Below are 24,610 nucleotides of genomic sequence, written 5' to 3'. Positions count from 1 at the left end.
ACACACACACACACACACATTCAGAGAGCAGATCCACACAGTGTGTATGGCCTCTTAGATCATTCAGAAATGACAGTATTCTCCCTGACAGAACATAGAATCTGTGGATCTAAATAATAATATAATACATTTAGTTATAAAGTGCTTTTCAGAATACAAAAAGACGCTCTATGAAAAAGTCTCACCTAAAAAAGAGAGTCGCACAAACTTCAATTTGAAATTCAGATCGGTGGAGTTATGAAGGGGGGGGGTGGAGTTTCATGGCAGGAAGATCATACGAGCGGAAGAAATGTTGTGTAGTAACAAATCGCAAATCTTTAAATCCATGAAATGTACACATTGTAAAGCTGTACGTGGTTTGGAACTGAAATGTTAAAGAGTGCTACATCTTTACATTACATGTCATTGAAGTTGATGCTTTTATCCAAAGCGACTTACACACAATTCAATACCATAGAACCCCAACATTTCAAGTTACGCATCTTGCCAATTCGACATTTTGACTGATCAAACCACTGAGCATCTTGTTATTTGGCAGACACTGCTCTACCCCTCTGAGCCACAGCTTTAGTTTTCAGTGTAGGGTGAGTAAAGTTAATATTCATCCCCAATCTTGATCATCTTGTGGGGAAGCCATGTGTTCAACTATTTCTCACAAACCACAGTCAATCACCCTGCAGAGCACTTTCCATTCACTCAGCACAGGTTGTAGTTCATGTTTCTGCACAGGCTCAATGAAACCAAACCTTTTATGAACAGTATGTAATTCCAGCTAATACTAAACACTATTATTTGTACATGTTGTTAGTGTGCAGGTCAAAACAGGAGACAACATGTTCATTCGTTGTGCTGTTGGCAGCTGTTCTTTATCATTAATGGTCAGGAAAGCTGTTTCTCCATGGTTCCAGTGTTCAAACTGAGCCTGTCCTGACTCCAGCTCTGTTCCTAACACACCCACATGTAATGTTCTAATCTCAATCTCATGACAATATACTGTAAACTATTTTCCTTTAGAGCAATGGTAATGGTTGGGGTAAACCTCATACTAATGACGTCTCCCAGAGCTCAGAGGAGGAGTCCCGGTGGTGTGGAGGATTTGATGAAGATGCACACGGCGCGGGTCAGAGATGTGGAGATCCTGACGGGCCTGGACCTGTACCGCAGAACCACCCGCAGCTACGCCGAAATCCTGTCTCTCAAGACCTACATGCACACCTACGAGAGCGAGATCTGAAATGTGCTGCTCCGCTCACTGTGCTGCTGGTGAGGTTTCTAACCGTGGTCGATGCTTGTGGTACCAGGAAGAGGTGTGATCATCTCTATAACACTGACCTACACAGCTGGAGCTTTCACTGTATATCCCTCCCTTCAGCCATAACCAGTTCATCTTCTAGCATGCAATATGGGCCTTCCCCTTAAGTCATTACTGACGATACACCCATGGATTTTGAGTTATTTTTGTATAAACATTTTAATTATTTTTTACAAACATTATTCTCTATTTGTAAAAGTGATTATTTTAAAGTAGTAAAAGATCTTGAATTGCACTACAAAGCCATCATCACATCATCGTCTCCCCTCAGTGTTCAGGATGTGACAGCTCCACTCTGATCCACAGCGTTCACTCATCACTCTGCAGTGAACACATTCGTTTTGAATGAAATGAAAATGAAATGTATTCTGTTTGTGTGTGTGGTGTGTGTGTGTGCGTGCGTGTGTGTGTGTGTGTGTGTGTGTGTGTGCGTGTGCGTGTGTGTGTGTGTGTGTGTGTGTGTGGTGCGTGTGCGTGCGTGCGTGTGTGTTGACTTTTTGTTCCGTGCACAATAACAATAATGTCAATGCTGGTGATTTATTAATGTGTGTCCTAAAACATTTACCACCTGTGAGACCTATTTATGCTTTATGTGTATTTAATCACAATAAACAATGTTTTTACTCAAATCTGCAGTCTGTTTGTCTCACATCATCAGTCCATCTACATACAGTATTATCCCACATGACTGCCAACCTCCATCCATCACTGCCACCAGGGGGACACTATTGGTGGTGCAACAAGCTAACCTCAAACCTGAGGGCCATATGAGCCTGGTTTTTAAAAGTAACCCAATCTCAGTTATCACATCTTAAAAGTAACCTGATTACTTTGTTACTTTTGAATTACTTCAATATATACAAATCCAAATAAAGATGTGAGGAAGGAAACAATCAGGTGTAAGATGGTTTAACTTAACCGTTAAATGGGCAAGCACATTTCAATATTTAGGAAGATTATTTGATTGCTATTTTCTACTTAACATCCATATACACTGTTTTTACATCCATATAAACACATTTAATACACCCATTTAAGCCCATAATGCACCTGCACCCATATGACTCCATTATTGCCACCCGTGTTACACTACTATTTAAACCTTTGTTACCCCAATAATCACACTTATATAATACAACGTTATAACACTGGTATATCACTCTTTTTTACACAATATTACACCCATATTGCACATTGACACAGCCTGCCAATTGACTGTCTCCCTGTGATACAGAAACCATTTAAGGGTTGGTTGTATTCTGTAACAACAGAAACATTTGATGAGTTTACGAGAATTACAAGTACAACTCAACACAATGAAACATTTGTTTCCTTTCTCAAAGTTCCCATTTTCAGAAAATCCCACACTCACTTTAATCTTATTTATGATTGTCCTGGGTTAGAATTAGCTTATGATATTGTTTTACTACTGTTTTAATAGTGACATTAGTATTTATTTGTATATCTGTTTCACATGACAAAATATAACTGTGCTGGTTAGTGGTTTTACACATTTTAAATAACAATAAAAACAAGCCTTCAAAATGTATTTTTTTAAATCAGCTGTCTTGTTTGGATTGTGAATGTTTTAAACAATGACAAACCGTACTTGGAAGTTCTAATTGTGGTTAGGTTGTGAGTGAATTGAGGATCATTTGCTCCAACTGGAGTATTTTCACTTGTAAATGTCGTCCTCGACGCCACGCAGAGGGGATTTCCAGGTCCATAAGAATGACATTCTGTCTGGTAAGTCTTGCAAATACCTGGTGCGGGAGCTGAAGGGACAGGGGACCTTTGGGAAAGTGGCTTCCTGTGTCAGATTAGACACAAAGGAGTGTGTTGCAGTGAAGATTATTAAGAGACATCTAACTGGGCTGGTAAAAAAGAGGCAGCTGCTTTTCAACACATCTCTCTTCTTGCGCTGAAGGAGAGCAATCTGGTGAGGTTTTATGAATCCTTCATGCACAAGGGCCACATGTGTCTAGTTCTGGAAATGTTGGACCAAACTCTGGAGGACTTGATGAGAGGAAGGCGCCAGAGCCCGCTGTCTGAGATCAGAGTCGTCTCCCAACAGATGCTGGGGGCTCTGAAGGCTCTGAAGAGCATCGGCCTGGTGCATGCAGACATCAAGCCGGACAATGTGATGCTGGTAAACCGTATGCAGCAGCCCTTTACAGTCAAACTGATAGACTTTGGTTGTGCCACACCAGTTTCCAGAATAAAGCGTGGCACAATCCATCAGACCCTTGGGTACAGGGCCCCTGAGGTCATCCTGGGCCTCCCTATCGATGAGGCTGCAGACATGTGGTCTCTCGGCTGCGTGCTGGCCTACATGTACCTGAGTCGGCACCTCTATCCTATCAGGTGTGAATATGAGGTCATGAGAATCCTGGTGCAGATGCAGGGTCAGCCCGATGACCGCCTGCTGGATGCTGGGATCCACACACAGACTTTTTTCAGCAAGAACAAAGACTCCACAAATCAGGAATGGAGGCTGAACACTTGGGCTGAATACATGCAGGGTAACAGGCCTGACCAGCCAAACCAGGCCAAAGCATTTCAACCAGTTCTCTTGTATAGACGACCTGACAAAGGAGCGCCCAGAGCCAGAGACCGTCAGAGAGCATGAGGACACACGGGCGTTTGTCAGCCTCCTCAGGCGGATGCTGCGTGTGGTTTCTGTCACCAGAGTGACCCCCGCCGAGGCTCTGCAGCACAGGTTCATCACGGTGAGGCAGGGCAAGGCAAGCTTATTAATATAACATCCAACAGTACACATCAGGGTTTCCGCTAGGATTTTTTCTCGCCAGTCAAATGTCCGGGCAGAATTTATTTTACCGGATAAATTTGAAACTTACCGGTCATATTTCAATAATAATAATAAGAGTTATGTAGCAGAGTTTCCGTTAGCAGGTAATTACCGGACTATGAGCAGATATGCTGATGTTTAAAACTCAGTTCACGGGGCTCATTTTTATATTGCTTCAGTTTATAATCGTAACGGATCGAAAAAAATTCAGATTCATTTTTCAATAAATGATTCCACCAACAACAAACAACATAATTATTACATTCAAACAAACTACTTGTAGTAGATGAAGTACATTATTCAAAAGTTTACATTAACTTTGAATAATCACACGGGAGAAACGGATCCTCTTTTCCCTTCTCCCTCCCTCTCTCCTGACAGCCCGTCAGTTTCTCATGCAGCTCGCTAAACAGTGGGCGGGGCTTCAGGTGATTATGCAGAGCTGCGTGTCTCGGTCTGACTCAGCAGCTGATCTGATCTCTCTCTCGCGTCTGGTTATACTTCACTCGCGTTTATGTCCATATCGATCAGATCCAGCTCTCCTGATCGGGCTTTATAGAGAGCACCCGATCAAACTATTAACAGTGAATATCGGCCGATAATGACCGGTGGACGATCTATCGGAGCATCCCTAATTATTACCAGACATTTTGACCGGCAGGTTTTGAATTTACCGGTTTTTAATACATTTTACCAGCTAAAAACCGGTAATTACCGGCTAACGGAAACCCTGGTACACATATATATGTACTGTTGTCATATATTCATTCATTGTCATATACTCATCCGTTTTAATCTACCACACTGCTGAGATATTTATCAATGTGCCTTTTGTTTAATGTTTTTCTATTCTTCTATTGTATGTATTATTTATCCTTAAATATATTGTGATTTTGGGGTTTTGTAGAAACTGAATTTCGGTCTCCCTGTTTGTATCACACACAGAGATATTGATTATAAAGTTGACTTTCAAGACATGGCAATTCAAAGTGCTTTACAAAAAGGAAAAACACATTATAAAATGGCATTTAAAAACAATCATAAAAAAGCATATAAAATAAAATAAACATAAAACAAGCTAATATATAAAATACAAGAATAAAAGTTACAGTGAGATGTGAATAGTTCCGTTTAAAGCAGCAGCAAAAAGAAAAGTCTTCAGCCTGGATTTAAAAGTAGTCAGAGTTGCAGCGGACCTGCAGGTTTCTGGGAGTTTGTTCCAGATATTTGGAGCATAATAACTGAACGCTGCTTCTCCATGTTTAGTTCTGACTCTGGGGACAGTAAGCTGACCAGTCCCTGAAGACCTGAGAGATCTGGATGGTTCATAATTTAGCAGGAGGTCAGAAATGTATTTTGGGCCTAAACCATTCAGTGCTTTATAAACCAGCAGCAGTATTTTGAAATCTATTCTTTGACACACAGGAAGCCAGTGTAAAGACTTCAGAACAGGAGTGATGTGATCCACTTTCTTAGTGTTAGTGAGGACTCGAGCAGCGGCGTTCTGAATCAGCTGCAGCTTCCTAATAGATGTTTTAGTGAGACCTGTGAAGACACCATTACAGTAGTCCAGTCTACTGAAGATATATGCTTTTTAAAAAGTATTTTAACCGTATATATATTATATTTATATATATATATATATATATATATATATATATTAGGGCCGGGACTCGATTAAAAAAATTAATCTAATTAATTAGAGGCTTTGTAATTAATTAATCGAAATTAATCGCATTTTTAATCACATATAAATATTTGACCTAAGAACAGTGAGAAGCAATTTTTTTCACATGGATTTTAGTATACCATTAGGCGCATTCACACCGCAGTACTTTTCCCTCAAAGGTTCATGAGAACTCTTTGAACCTGGGGGAGGATTAGGCAAATGAAGCCGCTGACGTCACTTCTTCTTCTTCTGCTTTGGGTTTACTGGCAGGCCGCAAACCACTTCACGGCGTATACTACCGCCCAAAGTCCCCGGCCGGAAGTCCCCGGAGTTGGGGACTGGCTTCAGTAGAAGCTGCTGGGAGTCCCAGCAGCCTTCCGAGTAAATCGCCAGAACGCCGACACCTCCTCATCTCCACCGCTCCCATGTTTTATTTTGTGTTGCCATAAGTTAGTCTCTCTGTGTTTCTGCGCTGGGCTAATGCTAATAATGCTAATGCGAGGATATGGCGACAATGGCGGCTTCACAAAACTTTTTGGGAGTTTTACGGGGCGTGGTTTGCAATCCGCCCAGCCAATCAGACATATAGCTCTTTTCTCACAAGAGAGTCGTACGAAAGTCCCTGCTCTCTAGCAGCTCTCTGCTCTCTAGCAGGGACTTTCGTGGGGGTAAAAAGGTTCTCATGAACTAATTTTAGTACCGGCTCCTTTTGGTGTGAACGCGATAAAAGAGGCTAACGTCCACGCTAGCTGCTATATGTTTTGCATTGAGGTGATACTTGAGGCTTGATGTGCTGCGGTGATATGCGAATTCCTTTTTGCATAATTTGCACACAACCGTGCTCTTATCGACGCTTCCATCCGTCCGTTTTTTAAAACAACATTTCCCACTGTTGTTCACTGTGGTTTGTTGTTGTCTGAAGTCATGAACGTTAGTTGGTGCTCCAGTATAATCGGTACGCCTGAAACTCATCCAGTGAGAAACGTTCCGCGGTGCAAAAATAAGTGCGATTAAAATGCGTTAATTTTTTTAACGCGTTAATTTTTGTGTAATTAATTAATCTTAATTAACGCGTTAAAGTCCCGGCCCTAATATATATATATTCTTAAGGTGATAGTAGGCTGACTTAGTATTTGTCTTAATGTGACTGTTGAAATTCAGTTCAGAGTCCATGACTACACACCTAGATTTCTGGCTTTTCCTAATCCAGTCCCGAGACACCTTCCCAGAGACATGGATCCAGACCCCTATGTGACATCATCATGTGTTTGCCCCACACAGGACTCAGCAGGTGAAACCAGCTGCTCTGCAACCTACAGCCAGAGGTGGGAAGTAACTAAGTACATTTACTCAAGTAATGTATTTAAGTACAAATTTGAGATACTTGTACTTTACTTGAGTATTTCCATTGTATGCTACTTTGTACTTCTACCCCACAGTTCAGAGGTAAATGGTGTACTTTTACTCCACTACATGTATTTAATACCTTTATTTACTTCACAGATGTGGATGAATGATGTGAAATCTAATCAAGTGTTAAATCAGACTTTAGTTCCACCTGGAGTAAATCCACAAGCTACCCTGCAGTATACAAAGTACTTCAAACTAGCTGCACCTTTACCAGCTTTGAGAACACTTTAATGATCAATCATTATAAAACATATCATATATATTATTCTGAAATGGACCAATCTGCACAACGACTACTTTTACTGTCGCTACTTTCACTATATTTTGATGAGAATACTTTTCTACTTTCACTTGAGGAACATTTTGAATGCAGGACTTTTACTTGTAGCAGAGTATTACTACACTCTGGTACTTCTACTTCTACTTTAGTACAATATCTGAGTACTTCTTCCACCTCTGCCTACAGCAAAGCTCCACACTGTGAACCAGCCTCACCTGAAGACCCCTCCTCTGGCAACAACAAAGGATCAACAAGTGACGCAGCTCCCCCCACCGTTGGCCCTGCTGATCAACATGAGGTCCTCTCCAGAAGTGATGACCGCAGCACGGGCTTCGTCTCGGTCCAAAGTCAGAGGAACAGGGAGAGGGGATTCTGCTCCGTGTGTTGCTGCTGTATACAGTAGATGTGGTAGAATAAAAACATGTAGTCTTACAACAAGGACGTCCTTACTCCTCACCCCGACACATCCTCAACAACTAACTAACTAAACAAAACGATATATTAAAGGCATTTTTAAAAATCCTTTCTACATTTGATGTTGCTTTGTAACCACTTAAAACTGACTAAACAAATTGCTTCTGTCCATCTGTTGGGGACTTTTATACATAATATACATATCAGACTGCGGTTGCATGCAATTTTCTTTTATATATCAGTCGATTTGGGAGGAAATTAGAGTAAATACACCAAGAGTGAATCACAAAAAAAAGAATAACACAAATGGATATCGTGGTCACTATATGTAGTATTGCAGTGTCCTAACGATTACAACTTGATATGTTCTAACTGCAGGGTTTGAATGATTGTAGATATATGTATTTCTGGCACAGCTGCACACATAATCAACATACTCTGAACAGGATATAATGAGAAGGATTTGAATATAGTAACTAAAGATTACAGGTATTGCGAGGTACGTTGATTATACAACTTTATCCATGCACCATGAGGGCACACTATCAGCTGAAATAACGAAGCTGCTTCAAAAGTCATTTGTTTTTCTTGATCAAACCGACAGTAACCTAGAGAGATGAGAGGACATGAGAGAGTCAGGGTCCCACAACTCATCATGGTCAGGCCTTAAAAACAGGGCTACAAGATATTTCAGAAGAAAATATAATAAAACAAGAATAAAGGACATTGGAGAAGCCCTGTAAGGGGAGATGAGAACAAAGAGGCTGTGAATAGTAACTTATTTTGCAGAGGTGGAAAGAAACTAAGTACATTCACTCAGTACTGTACAGTTTTCAGCTGCTTGTACTTTAATTCAGTATTTCCTATTTATTTTATACTTTTAACTCCATTACATTACATTTGACCAAATGTGTTAGTATTTGTCATATAGATACAAATAAACGAATTTATTATTATGTATTTTCATAGATTTAACTACCCAGCAGTTCAAAAAGTAGTTACATTATTTCCAGTTGCAACATAGGCACATTATCAACTATGATAATCCAGATAATTATATACAGCATATTCTAAAATAAGTAATTTTGCATAACAAGAGCTTTTGCTTCTGGTTTGGTATTTATTATAGTTAAATAGTTTACTTTGGTAGAATTAAGAATGCAGAACGTTTCACTTCTGCACCATGCCATCAGTAAAAGATGTGAGGTGGCCTACTTCTTCCATCAGTGATATATTTCATAATCTTATTGTCAGTGGTTTAAAGTAACTAAGTACTCAATTACCGTACTAAAGCACAATTTTAAGGTGCTTGTACTTTACTTGAATATTTCCATTTTATGCTACTTTGTACTTCTACCCCACTACAGTTCAGTGGTACATGGTGTATTTCTACTCCACTACATGTATTTAATACCTTTAGTTACTTTCAGATCTGGATGAATGATGTGAAATATAATCAAGTGTTGAATCAGACTTTAGTTCCACCTGGAGTAAATCCACCAGCTACCCTGCAGTATACAAAGTCATTCAAACTAGCTGCAACTTTACCAGCTTTGAGAACACTTTCATGATCAATCATTATAAAACACATCATATATATTATTCTGAAATGGACCAATCTGCACAACGACTACTTTTGGAAGGCCTACTTTAAGTATATTTAGATGCCAATACTGTGGACTTTTACTGTAACAGAGTATTACTACACTCTGGTACTCTACTTTTACTCAAGCACACGATCTGAGTACTTCTACTTTTACTCAAGCACACGATCTGAGTACTTCTCCTACCGCTTACATCTTTTACTTTGGTAGAACTTTGAAAGCACAACTTTTTAATTGTAACAGTGTCCTTCTACACCATAGCATTAATATTTCTAATGTAGTCGAATATTTGGGTTGGCCTACTTCTTCCATCAGGGACGTTTTGGCATGATCTTAGTGTAAAATTGAGAAAATACCTGATATGATTTTAAACCCACATTTCTGTGGGTGCTTGAACGCGGCACTAACACTTTGTTGTGACAGAAGGAATGACGCGTTCAAACGGTTCAAACTGCATACTTTCACTTCCTCCAACACAAAGCTGTCTCTGTCAGAAACAGCAGATGTAATGTGTCTCAAAGTGACATATCTGGGCACTTGTGATATTAAAAAGAGTTAATTCCTCTCAACAATTGTTTGTCACTTTACAGTTGAGTGTTTACAGCGCTTTGGTGTGGACGCAACACAATGGTAGGAGGAATGTTTCAGTGTGTAGCGCAAGGACAGTGAGCTTTGCAGATGTCATACTAAACAAACACAGCTAATGTAGTACGGTGCTAATGATGTAACCAGAATCCGTTATTTTTTACATTTGTTACCTTGAATTTACCTGTAATTAGTTTTTTGAACACACTGTCAGTGCTAAACAAACAGAGAGGAATGTGTTGACAGTGAGGAACCTCTTCATTGAGGAAGGGATTACAGGATTTAGGAAACACAAAAGGGATAACAGATACCGCTCATACCTTGTAAAAATGTATTCAGTTCAACATATTTAGCATTCATTTGTAAAAATGACAAGCCAGTCAACAAGGTCGGAGCAGCTGCCAGTTTTATATTGGTAAAACTGCTAATGCTAGTAACGCTGGTTAAAGAAGTACTGACATTTTTCAAAATAAAAGTAAAAGTAGTAAAAGTATTTTGTTACAAGTAAAAGTCCTGTATTCCAAATCTTACTTAAGTAAAAACTCACAAGTATGAGCATCAAAGTACCAAAAGTAAAAGTACTTAGCCTGCTGAATGGCCTATTATTTCATGTGTTTACCACCTGTGCTACTTGTAGAGCTAATTAGAATACCTTTATATACTTCTGCTGGATATCTTTACCTCTAAATGTACGTCAAAGTTGATTTATTATTGCATTATTTATGTATTGTATATTTTAGCCGGGCCGGCTCAGATGATTGGTCGTGCTTTTTACAGCGCCACGGCTTCCACAGATGACATATTTGTATGTATTTATTGTCAAAACATTTAATGTATTCATTGCTATAGGGATGTTAAGAGCATTCCATGGAATATAACAAAACGTGTTTCTGAAGTGAATTACATACCCTACCTTTAAGTACCGTACTTGAGTAAATGTACTTTGTTACTATCCACCACTGGACCAAACACACAGTGACAGGCTGCTGCGTGTATTACTGGCTATCTCTACTACATTTATCTGACAGATTTACATACCTTACAGATTCAGGTTGAAATATCCAGCAGTAAATACAGTAAGCAGTAATTTATATATATAATATATAAATATATATATATATATGTATAAATTAGCTCAACATTTAACAGCTGTGATGAACATAATGCATGATGTGTATGTACAATGCATTACTTCATATGATGAAATGGGCCATTACGCACAACAAGTACTTGTACTTTTGGCACAGTATATTTAGATGCCAATACTTTTATATTTTTACTTTCACAGTACTTAGTACTGATATATTTACTTAAGTAAAATATCTACTAGATATCACCAGTGATGTCCAAATGCAAATTGTTGATGTCTATAATGGTACTATATAGATTTAGGAACTGATGTTTGAATGGCTTTCACCTGTTTCCCCACACAGGTGGCTGAGCTGCAGTAACCATGGGTCAGAGAGAAGAGGTGAGGCCGTCCTGCCTCTCCCTCCTCACCTACCACAGAGAGCTGCTGGTGTCCCGGCTCCGGAGCGTCCCCTGCATCCTGGACAACCTGCTGGCCTCTGGCTTCGTCTGTGAGGAGGATGTGGAGATCGTTCAGCGAACTGCCACCAAGACAGACCAGGCAGGAGAATCAAGACATCTGTTGCATACACAGGGTGTTTCTGTTTTAAGGCTAACTTCTTTAAAACAAATTCTAACCACGACTGACATTCTTTTCATTCATTATTTTTCAGGTGCGTAGAATCTTGGAGCTAGTCCAATGCAAAGGTGAGGAGGCCTCTGAATACTTCATTTACATCATTTACAAAGTATGTGATGCATACGTAGACCTCCAGCCATGGCTGAAAGACATCAACTTCAACCCAAGCAGTGAAGTAGCACTGTTGGACGTGGTGAACACAGATCCCAGTAAGTGTTTCAATCACTCACACTGTTCCTTTTGCATGGCTTTTCTACCCACCCCATGTATATCAATGAGTGTAGAATATGTTGTAAAACAACCACATTTAAAAATAAATCCTACATTCAATATACAATATCTCCTCTGTACATTACACGCTCTTAGTCCATGCAGATATATCAAACTGTAACTTACCACAATAACTATTAAAGTTAAGAGGGATATGCATTCATGCTTTCTTTAAAGTGTGCGTGTGTTGGTGCGTCTGAGCTGAAATGTATTCAATGTTATGTATTTCATATATTTTATTGTGGATGAACTTGAGTACGAGTAATCCAAAAAATACAGTTTATTGAAAAAAAATAACCTTCACTGGTTTAAACATTTTAAAAGATTTCCACATTACAAAAAAACATATTTTTAAGAATGGATAAAATGTCCTAAATAGAACCTTATAATAAAGCTTACTATTGCTTTCTGTTTCCCCCACGCAACATCAGTGCCAAATGTCTGAAAGCGAACAACTACGAATGGAAAGTGAAAACAAATCTGAAACCTGAAAAATCAAAATTTGAGACTGAAAACGTAAAATCTGCAATTGAAAAAAAAAGGATTCAAATATCAAAATATGTATAAAAGTGAAATATGACAAAACTGAATCAAAATAATATTCAACCCAAAATAATATTTGAAACTTATTTTTCGGTTGAATACATCATTGTGTTTTTCAAAGTTCAGGATAAAAACTTGAACTTTCAAATAAAATGTATTTCTTTGAATGATCAAAACCTTTTTTTGATTTAGCTCCATATGCTCCCCCCCCAGTCAGCAGGTTCAGTGAGAAGCTGAGGCGCGGCATGAGCCAAGACACCAGCTTCATCATGTCGTACGGCCAGCAAGAGGAGACCCGTCTGGGGGAGCTGTACACCGACACGCTGATGGAGCTGCTGAACGACTGCAACGAGAGTCTGGGCTTCCTGGAGAGCCTGCACACGCTGCTGGGAGACCACGCAATCTTCAACCCCCAGGGGGAGACCATCTCTGTGATGGGGGATGCCGGGGTGGGGAAATCCATCCTGCTGCAGAAGCTCCAGAATCTCTGGTCCAACAAAGAGCTACAGACGGACGCCATCTTCTTCTTTAAGTTCCGCTGCAGGACGTTCAGCCTCTTCAAGGACTCGGAGCAGATGTCCCTCAGAGAGCTTCTGTTCAAACACAACTGCTGCCCCGACCACGACCCGGACGACGAGGTGTTTGAGTTCATCCTGCGCTTCCCTGAGAAGGTTCTCTTTACGTTTGACGGCTACGATGAGATTCAGATGAGTGACCTGATGAATGTTGCTGAGGTGGGCTCACCAGATGTAAAGGCCCACCCCCTCCAGCTGCTCATCAGCCTGCTCTGTGGGAAACTGCTCAAGGGTTCCCAGAAGGTTCTGACGGCCCGCACAGGCACCGAGATCCAGAGCAGGGTGATCAGGAAGAAGGTGGCTCTGCGTGGCTTCTCCCCGGCTCACCTGAACACCTACATCCACCTGCACTTCAAGAAGCAGGAGCACCGAGAGCTGGTGTCCGTGCAGCTGGATGCTAGCCCCCACCTCTGTGGCCTCTGCTCCACCCCGCTCTTCTGCTGGATCGTATTCAAGAGCTTCAGGCACCTGCACACCATGCATGATAGTTTCCACCTGCCTGACACCTGCATCACGCTCACAGACATCTTCCTCCTGCTGTCCGAGGTGTTCCTCAGCCGCTCAGCCGCTCCTGCTCCGTCTCTGCTGAAGAAGAGCATTCGGTGTGTTTCCGAGACGTTCAGAGCCGGGCTCAGGTCCCTCACACCGTTTGCCAAACTGGCTCTTCAGGGTATGGAGAGAGGAAGCTTCATCTGGAGCCAGGAGCAGATGAGTGAGTGTGGGCTGACGGAGGAGGACCTGTCACTGGGCTTCCTGCGGCCTGTCGGTGAGTTCGACGCCAGCGGGGGCGCCGCTACATTTGAATTCCTCCACGTCACCCTGCAGTCTTTCCTGGCAGCGTTTGCTCTGGTGTTGGACGAGCAGGCTCCTGCCGGCTCCATCCTCAAGTTCTTCACAGAGTGCAGCAGGAAGAGGAATACATTTTGTGTTCCTTTTCAAGTCTGTATCAGTGGCTCCACAAAGTCCAGGGAAAAGAATCCATTTGTGACAAATGAACACCTTCAGTTCACTAACCTGTTCCTGTGCGGCCTGCTGTCCAAGGCTCACGTCGGCCTGATGGAGCATCTGGTTTCTCCTGTGTTATTAAAGAAAAAACGGGCCTTGCTCAAATCCTACCTTTCTACCAGTGTGAAGTCCCACCTCCAAGGATTACCCCACTATGATGGTGAGGAGGGCAAGAAGGTCCATGTGCTGCCCAACTTCCTGTGGATGCTGCGCTGCATCTTTGAGACAGGGAGCAGAGACATCGCCCAGACGACGGCCAGAGGCATCAAGGCGGACTTCATCAAGCTGGGCTACTGTAACGTGTTCTCCGGGGACTGCACCGCTATCAACTTCGTGCTGCAGCACCGTCACAAGGTCCTGGGCCTCGACATGGACAACAACAACATCAGTGACTATGGGGTGAAGCAGCTGAAGCCCTCCTTCAGTAAGATGACAGTAGTGAGGTAAAACACAGTGTCTTAACCCGTTCTCAATGGCAGGATATTCCAACATATATTCCTCTAAACAAAAGCTAACTGGATCTTTCTCCGCAGACTGAGTGTGAATCAGCTGTCTGACAGCAGCATTGAGGTTCTTGCAGAGGAGCTGTGTAAGCACAAAGTCGTGGAAATCTTGGGGTGAGTACCCCTGTCAAATATTCAATTTGATCTGAAAATATACACTGTGTTATACAGTAAACGTATATAATCTAAAGATACATGTCTACCAGTGGTGGAAGAAGTATTCACATTCTTTACTCAAGTCAGCGTACTAATACAATAAGAATATGTATTCATATTATGCTTTCAAAATTAACTACATACTAGAGCCGCACATTTAATACACTTTTTACTGAAATAGCAATCTGGACTAGGCCAACATCCAAATCACAGTGGGCACAATATTTGGTAAAGGCAAAATATGTGAGAATATCATTCTAAATAAAGTGTTGTAGTGCTGCAGAGAATGCTGGACTACAAACAGCATTGTACAGACTTAATAAAACATCCTTGTATGGGAGAGTGGGGTAAGCTGAGCCAATATTTACTTATGTTGTCCTCTAAGCAAGGATACAAGTCAAATGACAACAACAACCTTTATTTCAGAATGTCATCTGTCAATGAAAATGAAAATAATGCATCTATCACAAAGGGCCATGAAAGCGTGACTACTAAAAGTGGTCTCTTGGTTTAACTTGCTCAATCTAAGGGGTAAGGTGATCGGCATCAAGGGCTACATTGACCATTTGATTTGTCAAGTTTAAACCTGAGTTGTTTGGTACAGGAATGTTGTCTGCTAATTCAAAGGCCAGTTCACAGCAATTATTTTGAGTAACTTGGAAACAGAAATGCTCAAGTAAAGTATAAAAATGTACATTCATATTGTTAGAGCCAGTCATTTGATTTGATAAGAAAGGCCACCTAATTGTGACGTCTGTAGTCAACGCACTATAAAGGACTACAATTCCCACGGCGCCTGGGCTAACGCCACAGTGATGGGCAACCTGTTGAGAGACGCCGTCGAGGAACAGTTTTGAACCGTACTCAATCGTACACGTACATACAAACCGTACAAGTACCCTTTAAGTTGTGAAGTTATAAGCATTATCAAGAAAGAAAGAATACCTAAGTTGTGTTTTATTTGAGTTTTGCCTATTTCTTTTGAATATTGTAAAGGCCTATTTTTCTTTGTTGCATGTGCAAAAGTTTATTATTTTATTTTGAGCAAATACATCGCAACATCTTCTAAACCATCGGAGGCCAAGCAACACTTCAAACTGTGAGTAATTTAAGGAGAGAAACTAGTTAGAACTGTCTGTTTAAGGCGTCTAGTGGCTTGGTGGAAAAACAAGGAAGGAAGCCACGGCACATAGTACTTTGGTGATAGGACAGAAATCTAGTTTTCTCACTTCACTTCATGGACTTTTAGATGAAATGTACTTTTTTCTGAGCACTTGAAGAAGACTTTGTCCATGTTGACTTATGATGATGTATTGAAAGCTCATTCTTGACTTCATGCATTGTACCCAGAGGAGGGACATTGTTTCCCTGAAGGGACAGTGTGCTGGATTTGAGTGCTGTGGAACAACTTGTCTTTGAGAAATACAGTGGCCTTAGGGTTTTGTAATATTGTGAGAGTTCCTCTCTGGAGCTAGTATGTTCATTCTGTAGAAACATGGTCGTGCTCCATATGTAGATCTATGCTTACACAATTCTTAGTTTAATGTGATTTTACATAGTTAATATATATATGTAATATTATATTCCATTTCTGCCAATCCCCTAAATACAACACCTTTGGATTTTACATTTTCTGTCAGTCATAATTCTAAACACCATTCAAGTTCTACTCAACGTGAAAAGTTAAATGAATATCCGTAGCTAGGTGTTTAGCCAAACAAGATTGCCATTGCTTTGGTGAGTTTGATGTTTACCATTGAGTTTTGAGAAGTGTTTTATAGTATTTTTCGATTAAATAATAAAACATACACAAAACTTCACGATACGTCTAAATATGTTTTTTTTTCAAAAGCTATATGTAAGTACACACCTGTATTTTTGACTATACAAAAAGTAGAGGTACAAAACCTGGTAGCCAATATGTCCCTGCCTCAATAATTGTTAGCTCTCCATAAAGTATAATTCCCCTTGTTTCAGAGTAACTGAATCTTTCTCTGTCCTCAGCCTTTACAACAATCACATCACAGATGTTGGAGCTAAGCTGGTGGCTCAGATCATCCAGGAATGCCCAAAGCTGCGAGTCGTCAAGTATGCTCTAATTGTTACCAGTATGATAATATTATATCAATAACACTGATATAAGTAATGACATCTGTTGTGATCTTGGTATTTGTTAGTACCTCTCAATTAATATACCTGTTTTGGCGAATAATTTCTCATGTCCCTAAACCTGATGATTACATCACTTTGTCCTTAGGGTTGGCAAAAACAGGATCACTGGTGTCGGGGGGGAGATATCTGGCCAGCGCAATCCAGAGGAGCTCTTCTATATTTGATGTGGGGTGAGACCCTCACTGCTGTCAATCATCTCTCTGCTGTATTCGTGTCCCGCTGTGCTCATCAAAAGCAGGGGGGTGCAAACATGTTTCAGAAGAGGACAAAATCGGTTTAATCGTTTTTTTTGAGTGAGAAAAAACACATGTTACTTGATTTACTCAATAATAACCTTCTTAGTATTTACCTATTTTCTTTTGAATATGATCCCCAATTTAGAAAACCATTAGAATACATCCATCACCATTTAAATCCTTTCCCAAGTTGGGATCATTAGTATCAATCTATCATCTATCAAAATGTACCAGGTCACACAGTTTGAGCTTTAAAAAGGACATGTTTGACTTGATGATCGTGTGTGCATATTACAAATGTGAAATTGAAGCATTATGCTGCGTTCCATTTACAAGTCTGAGGTCTGAACCGGGAGTAACTTCCCTCCCAAGTTGACTGTGTTCCAGTAGCACAAGTCAGAATGTTGCCATGAGCAATACCGGTTATACATTACTAAGCTTTATTTTGTATTTTCTGAACACAAACATTGTAGTCACATATCCACAGGTAGAAGAAGATGAGCAGTACCATATGTACACTTGATTTACATTTTAATGTGACACAATTAATACAGTGTTCTCTTAATGTTCATATGCGGAGACTCCATTTTGAACAATGTATGGTGAGGTATCTCAGAGTTTACAAGCAGCAATTCTGACCTCAGGGTGCATTCCAGTTTAAGTTTCCGACTGGGAACTCAAATACTCCCACTTCCCAGTATTACTGGAACTGGCCAGTCAACATGTGTAGTTTGCTTTATCTTGTAGGATACTGCTGGCTTGATTAAGAGTCCCTTAGTGTTTCCATGCCTCCTGATGCAGATGTGTGTTCTCTGTGCTCTCAGGATGTGGGGGAACAGCATCGGTGATGAGGGAGCAGAAGCATTCGCAGAAGCCTTGAGGAATCACCCGAGCCTCACCAACCTCAGGTGAGAAGCAGCTGCCTACAAATACAATACAAACTCAATGTTTTAACTCTTTGATTAAATGAAGGTGGTTCTGTGTTCTAGTCTCTCAGCCAATGGCATCACGTCTAGAGGTGGGAGGAGCCTGTCGGAGGCGCTGAAAGAGAACAGCGTGCTCAGCATATTCTGGTAGGCTGCTCTCACTCTGATTTCAGTGGTTTCAGCCGTCTGCTGTCATACCCAGGCTGCCGTCAAATTGTCAAAAAAATCAGGTCCCATGTCTTTTTCTACTTAACCTCAGTCATGGGGTTATGGAAAGGGGGGGGGGATTTATCAGGATTCAGGAAAACAGAATGCACTGACACTGGGTGATGTGTCAGTGCGCCCACTTCAGCATTAGCATAAAGCGGCATGATTGTGTCATGGATTTATAAAGAGAACGTCCCCACATTAACAATGCGGAAGTCCTATCACGTTAGCTTGCGAAAAAAAACACATGTGCTTTTTATCAGATAGCCGTGTGTAAGCCATGCTGAAACACGTTATAGCGGGTGTGACAGTGTTGGAAGGTTACAAAGCACAATTACTCAAATACTGGCTTCACATTGTTTGCTAATTTATGTTTCTGAAATCCATGTTTAATAATGATCTGTGATCTTGTTTCATATCAAAAGAGCTATTTGTATCACTCTACTTAGAAACAGATGCTCTATGAAGTGACTGTCGCTGTCAGATTCATATGTTGAGGGATGAAAACTCCAAAGGTGACGCTCTGACGCTGCAGTGATGCTTTAGTGATGCGGAAGTAGGCGTGGCTGAATCTAAGCTGAGTTGGAAAAGCGCTTCCGGGTCATTTCAGCCTGTTAGAAACCTTCCTAAGAGAAACACATTCTCATATCTGTCAGATAGAAGTGTGTAATGCGTCTGTGCTGTTGCAGGTTGGTGCAGAATGAGCTCACTGATGACGCAGCGCCACACTTTGCTGACCTGGTCCAGGCAGACACAGGTCTCAGCCACCTCTGGTAAAGATGACACACACCATGGGTCCTGCTGGATACTCTGCTCACACATAGCCTGTCACACACTCACCTCTCTGTGTGTGTGTCTGCAGGTTAATCAGCAACCAGTTCTCTGTGGAGGGGATCCAGCAGCTGGCCGAGGCCCTCCCTCACAACTCAGCCCTCAAAGAGATCTGGTGAGGACCATCACAGGAACTCAAAGGGGGTCAAAACACAAGGTCTTTCTCAAACCATCAGGATATTAGTATTTATGGTTGGATAGCTTTTGTTTGGTTTTCAGGTTGATATTGGGCCGCTTTAATGATATTTGAATAATAACAAGGTTGTAGAGACTATTCATCCTCAAACCAAAAACATAAACAACTTAAATTCATTTAAACAATGAAAATTAATAACGATCACATTAGTGTTTGCAAAATGGCAAGAAAGTAAATGTTTAACTGTTACATGATACAAATGAACAGCGACGTGCAGTCAGGGGAGGCAGGGGAGGCAGAGCCTCACCTGTCATACTCCAATGTAACGGAAAAACAACTAAAGAAAAACTAAATAGTAATAATAATAAAATGTCTCCACTGATCTGTGTTGTAACTTCTAAATGTGATTTCTGTATGATTCCAATCGCTTTTTATAGTCAAAATCAGCACATTTACGGGTAGCGATGAGAAGTGAGGCAGGGACGAGCTCTGCCTCACGTAAGCCCGCAGTACTGGCTGGAGCGCGGGCACTAATTTAACGCGGGCACTTATTTTGTGAGCGCGCTCAAGCCAGTTACTGTGTGGTAAGGTGAGGCACAGATGAGCTCTGCCTCACCTCAGAATGCGTCACCCCACAGAAACTGGCTGGAAAGCGGGCCCTAAGCGCATGCCTGCACCATCTCACTGTATGTCACCAATGTAATGTTTGTAGATTCCTTTATTACATTTATCCTCGCCATCCATAGTCTCTAAATAACTTATTTAACGTGTATGATATTTAGGCTCGCTGGTCTCATCATACAACGGCAATGAAAAAAGCACCAGGGGAGGCAGCCATAACCTCTGCCGCACTGAAGGGGGCGCAAGTGAGCCCACAGGTTCTTGTTGCTACTGTTATTCTACGCAGAGACGGGGTAGACCCGTTCTTATTATACATCCATGGGTAGACCATGGCGGTAGACGCGACGCAAACAACAAACTAGACTTTTGAAACTAGAGGAAGATAAGGAGGACTTTTACAAAAAAGTAATAGAGATTGTTGTCCAGAAGGAAAGCATGGACTTCATCTTCAAGTCAAGGTAAGACCCCAATTGTAATGAAAATGGGATCTTACTAAGAAAGAACAATCCAATATTTAGATTGTGGGTATCCTTTTGTTGAACGGTCTGTTTCAAATGAATCGAAGCATCAGACTAAAAAAGCTTTTGAAAATAATCGAATATGTCGATTATGGTCAAAATATGATATTTGTAAATCTGACTCTGAAAGAGTCAGTGCCTCACCAGCCATGAACCTCACCGCACGTCACTTGCAAATGAAGTATGGCTGCAACAAAAGGTATCAAGGAAGAATATGAAAGGGGTTACTTGTTATCTACACAGCTTTATCTTAAAGGTCCCCTATCATGCAAAATGCACTTTTTGAAACGTTGCTATCAGAAACAATGCGCAACGTGTTTTGGAAGTAATATGGTCTTTGTTTACATTAGCAAGCGTTGCTAACACTCAGAGCTAACCTGTACTGGAGAGAGTATGTGTAAGAAGCAGGAAATAAAAAGGAACTCACCTTGTGGTAAATCCGCGAGAGAGAAAGCATTTGAGCTCCAAACTGTTTCAGAAATAATCCTTGATGTGGTTTGGAACATGATATGGCGTTTAATTAAGGAAGCATTTAGCTGAGTATCTCGGTAGAATTCTCCTGCATAAGCATGCATGAACTCTCCTCTCATGCATGCTCCAAAGGGGCGTGGCCAGCAGCAGCTCCAAAGGGGCGTGGCCAGCAGCAGCTCGGAAACATTTAAAGCTATGGACCCAGAATCAGCACTTCTCTAACAGGGCTGAAATAGAGGGGTATGATGCTACAATAGAATGGTGCAGTGACCCATCCTAAAACCCGGAAGTGAGTTAGCATTTTACCACTCGTCTCAGAGTCAATGGGATCTCTCCATAGGATTTTGGAAAATAGCTCCAAATAAGGTCTGTGGTTGACACACATTTAAGAGACGGATCACGCTCTGTTCTACGACATTAAACACATCAGCAGTGACCCCACTGGTGATTTTTGAAGAGTTTATGTGTCTGAAAAACGATGGTTGTTAACAAGTGGCTGAATAGGACTACAGAAGTTGTCGAACACGTAAACACTCCCGCTAAGTTTGTTTGCCCTGTTCTGCTTGAAAGCAAGTACCTGCGCTCAAACAAACGCTTCAACTTGTACAATTTAGAATCTGTATTTTTAAATATTGATCTTAAGTTGGCTTGACGTTGAAGTTGTGCGACCCTGCTGTACTCGCCTGTAGTTCGTTTTTATAGCATAACGTTAGCATTTAGCTTCTGGCGATTAGATTTATGATTCGTAAAATATAAAAGTATGGTAGACATGTGGATATTATCCGGCTGAACAAAACGTGCATTTATCAAACAGGTTCGTTTTCCACAGCCCTTATTTCGAGCTATTTTCCAAAATCCTATGGAGAAATCCTGTTGCTTTTTTGTCAAGGGAATCCATGTGCAGCTTACTTCCGGGTAAATACGTCATCCCTGCATCACTCAGGTGATCTGTTTGGTATTTTGAGCAAAACACTTCAGAGACATGTTTTTTATATTTTTATATATCTGAGACGTATAATGCCTACAAATGGTATAATAGGAGACCTTTAAGACTCAGCTCATTGTTCAGCTGTCAGGAAGTTACTCCACCTGCTCAGCACACACACAGAGAGGAAGATGTTGAAGAAACAACATGTACTGAGTTAACCCTCCCCTGTCTTCGGTAGCAGATGATGTCACTCTCTATTATGTGATCGACGCAAAGGAAAATATGGGTTTGAAAAGAGAAACATAAAAAGTGATATTTACTGGTGGTGCATTAGGGAGCTTAAGTAGCTGATGTTTTTCCATAAACGTGGTAGTTGGAGAAGCCCCTTACAGCATCAGAGATCACATTCATGTGTTTTAAATTGTGAGTAAATGTGTGACGGTGTGTGTTCCTGTGTCCACAGTGTGAAAGGAAACCAGCTCTCGGAGGAGGAAGAGAAACAGTTTGTGGCAGAGAAGAGGCTGCGCTTCCACTGAGGGGCACCAACCTGAGACCTGCTGAGTCATGTCTGTAACTGTTAGCATTAAAAAGTCCCACTGCCAGTGAAGGGGAAATACACTCGTCTATATACTTCACATCCATGAGGAAACTGTCGCTTTCATGTCATGAAGGAGATGAAATTATTTGAAATTTGAGGTGACTATTACAAAAAAGGGGAAGCACTGATGTAGAAACGCATTTCTTGTTAATGCCATCCAAAGCAAACAGGCCCCTATCACTTCTTGATAAGACTTCGTATAACACTGCCATACAGGAAGTCACAACTGAAGTGACAGAGGCCTGCACACATTGATGCGTAGTCCCTACAATGGGTCAAGCTTCATAACCGTTGGATACTACATTTCCCATAATGCATAGCAAGCACCCATCTTTTTTGAACTATCTGTGTTTAGCATTAACAATGAGAGAATGTTTTTTTATCCAAAGGTGTGTGCTTTTTTAAAATAAATATTTTAACATCTTTTTTGTTTGTTTCTGTCTTGCTACATATTGCACAGCACACATGCTCAGGTAATGCTTGACGGGGATCCTGACAAGAAACGTTAGGACGGCGTCCTCACACTCCCAGGACAGTACTAAAGATGAAAATACCTCCCACACCTACCTCATGTTTCTGACTCTTCCTCAGTTGTCATGGAGATAATGTGGCTGTCCTCTAAGTGAGGAAGGCCATGGCTGAAAGTGTTGGAAAGCTTTAGAGAAACAAAGTAAATGGACGAGGAATCTAACCTCCCCCCTCTCTGTTTATGGAATCATTTAACAGCAAATGCAGAATATGATGTTTTCTTTTGCTAGGTGGATGAGTCTGTTAAAAAAGATCAACAATAAAATAAATACCACAATGACAGATCATCGAAAGTCTGTCGTCTATTAGGGCCTTCTGTTGTACTTCCCCAAAAAATAAAACATCAGTGTGAGGGTCAAACCTCTTTATATCTTGAAATGTATATTAAATAACATGTCATTGCAGCACTGGGCCTATCAGTCTGACAAGTGTTGAGACTATTTCTACAAACGGTGAAGCTACATGACTGTAGACCCAGCTGATCTCTGTGATGACGCACTGATCATGGGTGTGTTAGTTCACATTGTGTAATAGTCATTTAGCAATGCAACAGTTTGAAGAATTTGTATTCCCCTATTGTAAAGAAAGAAGAAACATCTAAAGATCAAATTAAACTATAATTCTTATTTATTTCGATCTTTGGAATTGAAAGTTGAAGCAGCTCTTAAAGTGGGGGTGGGGAAGGGGGGCAAAGGAAATATGAATGGAGGGCCTTGTTTTGTTTTTTATAAAAATGAAATATAAAACTGTCTCCCTCTCGTCACTTCAGTCATTGTGTGAGACTTGACAAAGCCACAGCGACTCAAAACGCTTCTGAGGAGAAAATAAACATGACTTATTTTTAAACTAACCTGTTCAGGAGCACACAAACCTACCTCTAAACTAAATATGAAAATGATTCAAACTGGTCGTATATTCAAGTGGTTCAAAACAAAAGTACTAATATGTTATAAGTTATGTCCAATGATCAGAAGTAAATGTGTTTTTGAGGATGGAGCAAACTAATGTATAGATATATATCTGTGATTCTATATATATATATATATTAAAATATGTATATCACAGCACTGCCACAGAGCTTTGTGTCTCTTTTCCCATTGTTCTCTCCCCTCTCTACTGCCAAATGTCAGCAAAAAGTACGTTTGAAGTTCACATCAACGTTATCAGAGTGATTCATAATGCACTCAATGGGCCTTTCTCATTTCACTAATTTCCTCGGAGATGCGAGCGGAGGAGCCGTGGAGGACTCATCAGTGTATCCTCGGTTAGAGCTCCTCCAGAGAGCCTCCTCGATGCTCGGTCCTCGATGTGCATTTAGAGAAATGAGATGTCCTTCAACATGGCACGCCGAAAATCATTTCCGGGTCACTACCGAAGGACCGAGGAGTCGAGGAGGGGAAATGAGAGAATTGAGAAAGGCCCAGTGTGTCTCTAACAGGCGGTTCAGTGTCAGTGTGTTCCTGAGCAGGATTGAACATGCTGTAGAAACAGAACACACAGAGCAGATCTCACTGAGGAGCTCTGTGGACTCTTCTTGGATACAAACAGAAGGCATGTTTACCTTCACGTTGTGTGTGTTTACATTCATGTTCCTG

At 41.0% G+C, this 24,610-nt stretch overlaps 1 protein-coding gene across 1 annotated transcript; it reads left to right on the top strand.

Moving 5' to 3' along the window:
- The first annotated feature begins 9,965 nt into the window (after positions 1-9,965).
- nod1 (nucleotide-binding oligomerization domain containing 1) lies at positions 9,966-22,911 on the top strand. The gene is given in 13 exon segments (XM_034217210.1): positions 9,966-10,128; positions 11,517-11,713; positions 11,826-12,000; positions 12,818-14,627; positions 14,718-14,801; positions 16,848-16,931; positions 17,101-17,125; positions 17,127-17,185; positions 18,076-18,159; positions 18,241-18,324; positions 19,074-19,157; positions 19,247-19,330; positions 22,353-22,911. Coding segments are annotated over 12 exon segments (2,823 nt in total). The 5' UTR covers positions 9,966-10,128; positions 11,517-11,536; the 3' UTR covers positions 22,426-22,911.
- The last annotated feature ends 1,699 nt before the right edge of the window (positions 22,912-24,610 follow it).

This window comes from Gymnodraco acuticeps, unplaced genomic scaffold, assembly GCF_902827175.1.
Source record: "Gymnodraco acuticeps unplaced genomic scaffold, fGymAcu1.1, whole genome shotgun sequence".
NCBI lineage: Eukaryota > Metazoa > Chordata > Actinopteri > Perciformes > Bathydraconidae > Gymnodraco > Gymnodraco acuticeps.
This window is presented reverse-complemented; position numbering and strand designations above follow the sequence as displayed.